This window comes from Corylus avellana, chromosome ca7, assembly GCF_901000735.1.
Source record: "Corylus avellana chromosome ca7, CavTom2PMs-1.0".
Classification (NCBI taxonomy): Eukaryota; Viridiplantae; Streptophyta; class Magnoliopsida; order Fagales; family Betulaceae; genus Corylus; species Corylus avellana.
In genome coordinates, this window is record NC_081547.1 from 19,390,043 (window position 1) to 19,401,395 (window position 11,353).

At 34.9% G+C, this 11,353-nt stretch overlaps 1 protein-coding gene across 1 annotated transcript; it reads left to right on the forward strand.

The window, feature by feature from the left end:
* Positions 1-469: 469 nt before the first annotated feature.
* LOC132187963 (auxin-induced protein AUX22-like) lies at positions 470-4,191 on the forward strand. Its single transcript, XM_059602386.1, has 3 exons — positions 470-821; positions 2,075-2,171; positions 4,083-4,191. Exons 1-3 carry the CDS (start codon positions 470-472, stop codon positions 4,189-4,191), a joined length of 558 nt encoding a protein of 185 aa, XP_059458369.1.
* The last annotated feature ends 7,162 nt before the right edge of the window (positions 4,192-11,353 follow it).

Consider the following 11,353-nt stretch of genomic DNA (forward strand, 5'->3'; position numbering starts at 1 on the left):
CTTACTCACATCAGATTTCCTACACTTAACCAACCCTCAAGAGTTGCTACAGTGCTTCACAATGTATAAGGAACCACTTTTGGTTCCTTATATATATATCTAAACATTTATCTTTCATATTTTTGTCTTGGGGATTGTGTTGAAATTTTGTGAAAAAAGTAAAGGTAGGTGAGGAACTTGTAGTTTGTAAAGAAATAATATTTTAATGGTATAGAGAGAAGTTATTGTGAAATATATTTTCATAGGGAAGTAAAAAGTAGTTTTGTACCTTAAACTTATGAAAAATTAAAAAGAAGCTGCTGCAGTCCCCACACTTCATGCGACCACTAAGTCTTAGTTGACCTGTCCTCTCTATTCACTAGCTATAAGAAGTAGCCGTTTAGACAGTTTTTATTATTTATAAACCCATCAAACAAAGCTGAAGCAAATATATAGCCAAATTAAAGTACCTTAAAAAAAAAAAGAAAAAATGGCAAAAGAAGTTCTTGGACTTGAACTTACAGAGCTTAGGTTGGGCCTCCCAGCCCCAGGTGGCGGTCATAGTATAGCGGAGAAAAATGAGAAGAAGAGGGTGTTTTCAGAGATTTCTGGTGATCGGAATAAGACCCAAGTCGTGGGGTGGCCTCCGGTGTGTTCGTACCGAAAAAAGATTAGTTTGCATCATGAGAAAGATGATCATGATCACCTCCAAAGATCGAAAATTTACGTGAAAGTTAGCATGGATGGAGCACCAATTATGCGCAAGATTGATCTCAGCATGCACAAAGGCTACTCCGATCTGGCGGTAGCATTGGAGAAGCTCTTTGATTGCTTTGCCATCGGTGAGTGGTCTTATTTTCGTTTCTATATATATATATATTAATTAGATAGAAATTGTAAAAGCTTTGGCTTAACCAAGCAAGGGTATATTTTGCGTTTTGGTTGCTCTAGATGTTTGAGTCGAATTAGGATTCTCTTCGATTCATTTAAACTGGAGAATATTAAATTAGTAAAAATATATTTTTGTCCTCTCAAACCCAATTCATTTGAACTGGAGACGATTCTGTTCCGTTTGAGTTGGTTTGGATTTAGCATTCTTTTATATGCTTTGTCCCTTGCCTTATATATATATATATTTTTTTTTTTCCAACTTATTTTATTCTGAAAAAAAAAGAAAAACTTAATTAGGTCTTTGTTTGCATATATCTAGCTGAGCAAAATTTGTAATACGCTATTCAAATTTTATATTTTTAGAATTCATTCTCCGAGAGAACTGCTATTTTATTTTGTGAAACGAACACCACCCAACCCCCCCCCTTCTTTTTTTTTAATGCTTTCTAAAGTGTCTTTAGTCTTCTTTTTCCTTTTTCTTAACAATAGCAAAATACATGGGTATCCTTAAAAAAAGAAACATTGATTCTGCCTTCTTCAGATAAAATTATCAATTTTGTTGTGAAAATTGCTTTTGAAAAGTGACTTCTTTGCAAAATTTATGAAATTAATGTGATAGTTGATACTAAAGCTGCTGCAGGAGAAAAACTTTTTCTATAAACTGAAATGTAGAAATTAAATATATTAGTGGTGAATTAACTCTCTCTAATCACTGATTTTTGTAGTTTAATAGTATTTTTTTTACACTACAAAAGTAAAACACTTGGATGTAACTGTTCATAGGTATTGGTGGAAACTATATGTAATTAAGACATATATTCCGCTATTAAAAAACAAAGTATTGAAAAGATATAGAAATAGAAAAATGCTAGATACATAATTTTATCAAATAATGCTGAGGGGCACTCCTAACTAAACTTTTAATTATTCCTTGTAAAAAAAAAATTAAAAATTAAAAAAAATTAAAAATTTAACAGTTCATTGAGACATGAGAGTACCACGTCAACAATGTTGGGTAGAATTATAATATCTAGCATTACTCATAAAGATAATAAAATCCTACCCATATTATAAGTAATTAATTAAAGTCAATTAAGTAAAAGTAAACAAATAAATTACAAAGATATGTAGTTCCCACAAACAAAAACAAGAAGACATTAAATAATGCTGCTTATATGTATATATATACATGATCTGTTGACAGGTGATCAGGCGTTGAAGGATGCTGAGAGTTCCAAACAAGTTCCGATTTATGAAGACAAAGATGGAGACTGGCTGCTTGTGGGAGATGTCCCCTGGGGGTAAATTAATACCCTCTAACTAATCTATCTCATTTATCAGTATTTTACTCTATATATATGAAAAATTACTAATAATAATTCATGAAAAAAAAAATTATTCACTCTTCCAAATAATAGAAAGATGAGTTCAAATTTTTAAAAGCAAAAAAAGAAAAGAAAAATTGATTTAAATTTAAGTGCAATGTTTGTTGGAAGTTAAATATAATAAATACTTTCGGTTTAGCATACTTTAGTCACTTTTTTGGATGGATATGGAGAGTTACAAGTTTATCAGGTTCACGTTCTCCTTTCTATTTAGATCAAGAGTGGGAGACCTCCTTCTTGTAACCCTTTCCTGTATTCAATTAAAAAAAAAAAAAAAACGAAGTCCCAATCAAATTAGATAATTGTATTAACAAAAAACGATAAATACAAAATATAGACCGTTTTTGGATTTTCAGGCATCTACATTACTGTTTCGTGTAGCGTATGATAGTAATAGACGTGTTAATTATGAGTCAATTGACCGGCCGGGGGAAGATTCGTATTGAGTCAATTCCCCGTGTTTAACAAGCAAAGGCTTCTACTGCATATATCAGAAGAAAAAACATTGAAAAAGAATGGTCGTTTGTTATTATTATAAGGTTGAATCTAGTTACCAGGAAAATTTGCATTGAAATTGCGACCTGTTTTATCATATATATAAGTTTGCGTAATCATGAAATTATGCACCATTCTGGGAAGTCAACATTATTTTGTGTAGTTTTTCTTTGGTCTACAAAAGCGGTATATATGCTGGTTATGGTTCTTGTTCTCACAGTTAGAAACAAAAATTTGACGACGGATTTTCTCGTCAGTGGAAAAAGTAACGGTGCCAATTTCATTCTTCGGCTTTGGAACATCAACAAAACAAACTACCCTATCTTGGACCCGCCACACGCTACCCATGACTGACCACTGAGTGTTGCATTGTTGGTTAGGGGGTGTACATGCGGATGCAATTATTTACAATATTTGCAGCTGTGTTCACAAAATGCTGATATCAGTGTTAGATATCCACATCTGCATTTGCATCATGTTTTTACTAACTCGATCCGTGCAATTTTTGTTCTTATTATCTGCTATCTGCATATTAAGTAATAAGCTTTTATGCCTATTTTATTCTTTTTGGCCTTTTTTGAGTATTTATTAGAGCCTATTATTATTTTAAAAATAATTTGGGCTGAATTTTAGTGTTTTGGGCTTGTTTTAATATATTTTAAGCCCCAATGTTTTGAAAACTATATTGATTTCATATATATATATTTAAAAGAATGTAAACATAACCTATACTTAACCCAAAACAACTTCATTTTGGTATTAAACACCAAAACCACATCATTTTGGTAAATTTATTAAATATAATATATAGAGGCTATTGCTAATTGCATCTGCATCTGCATCTGATGTGCTGATAGTGAATAGCGGATGCCGGAGGTTAATATCCGGATACGCGTACAATTGAGAATGTTGTAACTGGAATGCATTATTAGGAAGAAGGAAGAAGGCTTCTTGGCCACATTTCCAATTAAGTATCAATAGAATATGAACTAAATGATTACATTCATTATCTTTTATTTGTTTAAATTTATAGGATAAGTGTTAATTTAAAATGGTATCAAAGTAAAGGTTCTGAATTCGAATATTGTCTCTGTTGCTAATATCATATTTCAATTAAATATTTCACGTATTTGACGTCACTTATTAACGTAATGCACCACTTAATTAATACTTGCTTCTTAATTGGGTATTGAGAAGGGTCCTAATTTATTTAATTAAATGCTCCTAGTTCTCATAAATTATCTTCTTTCAAATCATTTTATTTGTTTAAAAAAAACAAAAAAAAATTATCTGGCTGCAAGAGCTTAGTAATCCATGTTATAATTTTTACAGGATGTTTATTGAGTCATGCAAGAGGCTGAGGATAATGAAGAGATCAGACGCCCAAGGTTTTGGACAGCAGCCCACAGGAAATATAAAAGATTCGAGACTATCTAAATAATTGATGTTGGTTGTTTAGTTAATTAAGAACACGGACAATTCCTGTTGAAATTATCACGAATGTGATACTTTGCTTCTTTATTTGGGATAGGACCATACAGATAGAAAAGATATTTCACCTCCTCATAAATTGATGTGCTATTAATTAATATATGTAATCACAATTTGTTCTTGAAATTAAAGGTAAGTAAAATGAAAATGAAACTACGTAAGAGTAGTATAAAAGATTTGAGTAATATTATTTAGTAGACTGCTATATGACTGATTTACAACTTGATGATGTGGCAGTAAAAGTCAGCTATTAGATTAGTACTTGTAAAAAATAAAGGAAAAATTTCTAATAAATCCCTGAGTCCAATGTGTGAAAACAAAAAACTCTCTTAACCTTTTTTTTTTTTTTTTTTTTGGAATTTTTACTCCCTGAGTCCATCGAAAAGGCGAATTAAGCCCAACCGTTACATATCTCCCAAATGTTTAACGTTCGTCTATCCTTAACTAAACGCACTGTTTCACGCATTGTCATCTTAGTCCCAAGTTTTGATCCTATATGTCACAGTCGACATGTAGGATCAAAACACACCGTTTTGGAATTAAGGGCAAAATGGTGCGTCTGATTAGAATCGCGCAGCAGGTACATGGGGGAGTTTATTTTGAAACCTAGGTCTTTCTTCTAAAATCTCCAAACCAGCACTTCACACTCCCATCTAAGGCTAGGGTTCCATTCACACTCCCGTCGTCCACATTCACTCATTGAAAGCATTTTGGAAGGAAAAGGGGTGGGTTTGTTGCCATTGTAGTGGGTTCGTTGATTCTGCCAAATCATGATTCTACGAAAATGATTCTGCCAAATGAAAGTCCTGTTTGTATTTTATACTGTTTGTGGCGTTTGTGGTCCATGTGTTTTGGTCGGTGTGGGAGTAAGAAAAGCTTTTTGTTTGTTCTTTATTTCCTTTTTCATTGTGAACTTTTGGGGTTTAGTGGTTTTGTCCATAATAGCCAAGGTTTGTGCATTTGTGGGTCGTGTTTTGTCCCCAAGGTCGTGTTTTGACAATTGGATGTGGGTCATGCATGTTGAGAGGGTTGGGAGTAATTACAACAAGAATTTGTGGTATTTTGGTAGTTGAGGGATGTTTATGTGAATGAAGTAACCTGTGCACATGGGTTGTGTCATTGTCCACTATTTATCATGTTTTTTTTATTGAAATCATGGTTCAAATGCTTGCCAATACATGCAATGTCTCTGTTGTCTTTCATGCAATGTTGACATGTTCACAATGCATTCTTCTTCTTCTTATGTTTTTTTTTTAACTCTAATTGCACTAAGAACTTTGTTTACTTCAACTTATATTGTAACTAAGGTTAACTGTGCTCTAATCTTTGCCACAGATATGTTGGTCAATGCAACAGATCCCATTTAAGTATATTAGTGGTGATGTTCATTAGGTAAAAGAGTATGATGTGGACTATTTTAGTTTGTGGGAAATTAAGGAGCTAGTTCACAATTTATGATTTATGAATGATGTGGGATGCTGGTACGATCTAGGTGACAATCATGAAGATGTGCTACCTTTCAGATGTGATGCAGAAGTGGTGGACTTTGTTAACATATTAGAAAGTTACCGTTTGGAGAAGTGCATTTATATGTTCGGCTTATGGTAGATGATGTTGTACTTATAGATAAGCATTTCTTTCTGCCAGCTCCTGGAGGACGTGTCAGAGAAGGGGGGAGTGGGGTAGTAGTTGAGGATAATGTGCATGAGGGAGATGGTCAATCGGGAAGAGATGGTGGGGATGGTTTGCCTGGAGGAGATGGAGGAGATGGTGTTGAAGGTGAACATGGGGGAGATGTTGGGGAAGGTGAACATGGTGTAGATGGCGAAGGTGAACATGAAAAATCAAGAAGATCTAAAACCACACAGGTCAAGAAGAGGGTTGCTCGTAGTGTTACCACTGACTGTGCAACTCCAAGCAAGCAAAGGACCTCCACAAGAGGAGGTACATTATATACCTTTTATTTGTTTAAGATTTTATGGACAAGAGGAGGTACATAAGATTATATTCTTTTAAGTTTATTGGCTTTTAGTTTATTCTTTTATATTCTGAGTAGGTTAATCATTATATTTTTTGGTTTTTTCAGTAAGAGGAAGAAAAGACACTGCTGTCAGGACTGCAACCACTAGACTAAGAAAAAGAAAAACACCTGATGGTCAACCTATTTCTCAATATGAAGATCAGGAAAATGTTAATGTTGATATGGATAACATCGAGGTTGGAAAAAAAAAAAATCAGTGGTGGTGGTAGGGGTGGTGCTACTAGGACTGGTAGGCCAAGGAAGACGAATGAAGCTGAGGTTGAAGATGAAGATCTCGAGTCTCAGTTGAGTGACTTCCATGAAACTGATGACGAAGATGATGACCTATTTTATTCTGAAGTGCCCAACACAGATAAGGACCACATGGATAATTGGTGGGACAATGTTGATTGTAGTACACGTTTGAAAGGAGCCAGCAGTGGGGATGAAAAATCTGATGATGATAGTGATGGTTTTAGAAGTTTAGAAGGTAGTAATTCTGATGATGTTGGAAATAAAAAGAAGCGGTATAAGGAGTTTAAAGAGAAACATGATTTGAAAGTTCTAGAGGAGCTTGAAAATGGAATGTTATTTGCAGATACATATTCCTTTAAGAGAGCACTGAATACTTATGTTGTATACAATGGGTTCAATTACTTCTACAAGCATAATGACAAGGGTAGAGTTAGTGCAATCTGTAGAGAGAGACATTGCTCATGGATGATTCATGCCTCTATTGATGCTAACAGGACTTCAATACAAATTAAAACTTTCTATCCAGAGCATGTATGTGGTAATCATTATGAAAACAATAAAGCTGATGTCGAGTATCTTGTCTGTATGTATAAGTCAAGTTTCAAGGATGATCCCACATGGACCCCATATGCATTGCAACAAATGGTGAAGAGAGATTGTAACATAGATGTCCCCATTTCTCGTTGCTGGAGAGCCAATGAGGCATTTTTACAACTTTTTGGTAGACATGCCAAGCAATATCGTCAAACAAGGAGATAGGCGTTGGCATTACTAAGTACCAACGCTTACATTCAGAGAGAAGGAGCATTCTTCCAATAGATGTATATCTGCCTTGATGCTTGTAAGAAGGGGTGGTTGTAGGTCCATCATTAGTTTGAATGCTTGTCATCTTAAGGGACAATATGGGGGTCAATTGTTGTGTGCTATAGAGAAGGATGGCAATGACGACATGTTCCCCATTGCATTTGCAGTTGCCGAGGCCGAGACCAGAGAGTCGTGGGAATGGTTTATTCATATGTTGATGGATGATATATTTGTTGGATCCAAAGGTGGACATGGTTGGACTATTATATCTGATAGGCATCAGGTATTTTTCTTAGACTGGTGTAGTAAAAATATTGTTGAGTTCTTTTAGTTTATTATGTTCTTATATATTATTCAGTGTTATATGTATGTGCGTAGGGGCTTAGAAATGCAGTTGAATTTGTGTTGCCACATGCTGAGCATCGTTTTTGTGTTCGACACCTACACGCAAACTTCAAAAGGAAAGGCTACACAAGGAAAGATTTTAAAGATGAGTTGTGGGGAGCTGCACGGGCATCCAATATTTATGCATTCGAGCACCACATGCAACAAATAATGTTGATGGATGGAGGTGCACACAAGTACCTTAGTGGTGTACCTAGTGCATCATGGTCCAGACACGCTTTCAGCTACGACAGCAAAAGCAATATGTTATTAAACAACTTGGCAGAGAGCTTTAATGTTTGGATAGAAGATGCCAGGAGTAAGCCCACCCTTACTGTGGTCAAAGATATTCAACGGAAAATAATGGCACGCTTCCAGGAAAAAAGGGATGGGATCCAGTCATCGCAGTACTCAAAATGCCCAAAGATTCAGAAAAAAGTTAGAGATGTCAAAAAGTGATGCAAGAAATTGTATTTGTCGGTGGTAGAATTAATTGGAGTTTGAGGTAGACCACATGTATGATGCACGGCGTATAGTCAGGCTGGATAACCACACATACACAAGTGGGAGATGGCAACTAAATGGGATCCCTTACTTACATGCTTGTTCTGCAATTTACATGCATAAGAAAGAGCCGGAGGACTATTTAGATGGATATTACACGATGGATAAGTACATGTAGGCATATATAGCTTGAGTATATGGCATGCAAGGTCCAAACACATGGCCAGCTAATGATGCATGCGATGAATTCTTGCCACCTATTGTTAGAAAGGCTCCCGGTAGACCAAAGATTGGTAGGAGAAAAGCACCAGATGAGTCAATTAACCCATACAAGATAAGTTGTAGTGGATATGTGGTCAACTGTGAAAATTGTGGGGGTGCAGGCCATAATTACAAAGGTTGTCATCTACCTTTGAACCCGGATCGAAAGAGACGAAAACCAAAGAAATACAAGGCAAAAAAAAATGCTACTCAATCACAGGTTAAACCAAGACTATTTACAACACACAGTTCATATACCAAAATACTGTAGAGTTATTTTAACTTAGTGATAAGCGCCGAATGTTTCACATTCAAGCCCTTTAAACTCGCATATGTTAATTCCTTAGCATTATTGTTTGTTTGATTTTGTTTTGTTTTTGTGTTTCAAGGTTTTAAAAGCAAGATGCAATAAACTCCATCGAAATTGGTCTTTAAGGACATTTTGGAAGCATATTGAAGGCCTAGGATCGAGCATGCCAGCAAAAGGGCTCGAACGCCCCAGCACATGGCTTGAGTGCACCTGCGCTCAAGCACACAACCAGCTAAGCTCGAGCGCCCTCCTTTTGTAGCTCGAGTGGAGTCTTCCTTGGGCTCGAGAGTGCAGCAGAAGCCTTTTGCCACCTTGGATTAGGTTTTTCAGTCCCCAACTTAAACTAGAAGACTGACCTACAAATTTTCTCGGGTTTCTAGGGTTCTCCTAATCCCTATAAATAGGCCTCTAAACATTGAAGAAAAATACATTGCTACCTAGAGCAAAAATTCAGTAAATACTTTCTGAAGGCTTGAAGAGTTGAAGGAAAGTAGATCATGGCAGGAGGCAATCTCAGCAGCGTCATGAGCGGCTAAACCTCTCGTGGGGTATTGATGTAACCATATCCAAGCACAATGGTTTGATTGTATCTTAATTTAGAGATTTCCAGTTTATGCATGTTAGTTGTATAATTATGAGGATTGCTACAATTTGATATTGTTCTTCATGTTTAAATGCAATCGTTCTTAATTTCAAAATCAATATTGGTGAAATTCCTATCTTGTCTTAGAAAGTCTTTTACTTTTATTGAACTCAAATCATTCTTATTTTCTATGATTATGGGGATGATAATTATACAACGGTTTTAATTGATATATAATCAAGAGGGTTAGATAGGTCATGCCTAAGGAAGACGGATCGTACTATACCTTAGTTTAATATAATTTAGGTAGACAATCTGTGCGAACCGAAGATGGGTTATACTAATCCCTTGTTTATTTGTATCCTATTAAGGAATTAGATAATCCATACTTAAAGAAGACGGGTCATACCACATCAGAGTGGTTAGGTAGACGGTCTGTGCCAACCGAAGATGAATTATTCTTTTTCTTTAATACGGCATTTTCTTGTTTATTTATAACATGCATAGAATGATGGTAATCGCTTGTTTATGGTAATTTCCTGTTTGTTTTATCATGAATAGAATGAATTTATCTTATTAAATATGGTTAACCATTGATGTGTGGGTAGCGGTAAAGTCAATACCCTACCCTCTCTCTCTATTTTAATTCAATTATCTTTTGCGTTTATGCACTTTAGTCACAAACAAATCATAACTCTTTTCTTAAGTTACTTTTGATTTTGAGAACTTAATAACAATTCTCACGCAGTCCTTGAGGTTCGACACACTCAATATAGCTCTATCATATTCGTACTATTGCAAGTGGTAAATTATTATTGATATATTTTGTTCTAAAAAGACAACATCAATTTTTGGCATCGTTACCGAGGATTGCTTCACAGTTGCGTTATTAAGTTTTAAAGATTAAATCTAACTTAATTATTTTACGTTTTTCTTTATTTTTTTATCTAATTTTCTGTGTTTTTCTTTTGTTATTTTATTTTATTATTATTATTTTTTTTTTTACTGTTATATTTTTTTTTTACTCAGGTTTGTAACTGTCTAGAACTACTAGCAAGCTGCGCTCGAGCACATCACCCTTGCACTCGAGCCCTTCCTTGCCGACAATGCACTGAGCGCAACCTGCACTTTACACTGTGCCACCATTGTAATGTGCCACAATGTAAGACAATGGTAGCACTTTTGTTACAACTTTTTTTGTTACGGCAATGTAATGTGTTGAGGATGTATGCAACCTGAAAATTTGGCACATTATGTTATGTTGATGAATTCATGCTATTTGGCATATTATGTTGATCAATTACTTCCTCATTATTGCATTATGTCAATTTAAAGTGGTCGGCTTGCATTACAAATTCATTCGTGTCGCAATATGTCTTTTTTTAGGTGATAATTTGCATTAAGTTTCTCAAGTTACATATTGCATTAATTCTTCTCATACAAGTTATGTAACATGAGAAAAATGTATATCTTACATGACCAATTCATGTTCCTACTAAAACAAATTTGCCACCAAATGTAACATGCTCATTTGGGAAATGACACAAAATGTAACATTGTACTAGAACTACAAAAAAGCAAGATATTGAGTGTGCAAATGATGCAAAAAATGAACATACACATATATGCAACTTTGAGGGTACAAAGCACGACATTAACTGAAACTGCAACAAACCACAAATTCACATTCAAATCGGTGCAAACATTAAGATACATATAATTTAAAAAGTCAAATAGTCATACAATTTCATAATTGTCTGGCTAATCCCCTAATTTAGGCCAGGTTATACAGAACATACAATTGAAAGTTACCATTGTACACAATTTCAATCAAGGCACACATCAACTACCTCAAACCCTAAATCCAAATTACAACTTTTCCAAAACACAACATCTTGCTTTGCTTTATCAATGCCCCATCAACCATAGAAAACTCAGCAATGCTAAAATACCAAAGAAAAAACCAACAGAAATGCTTGGATCCTTGGTTT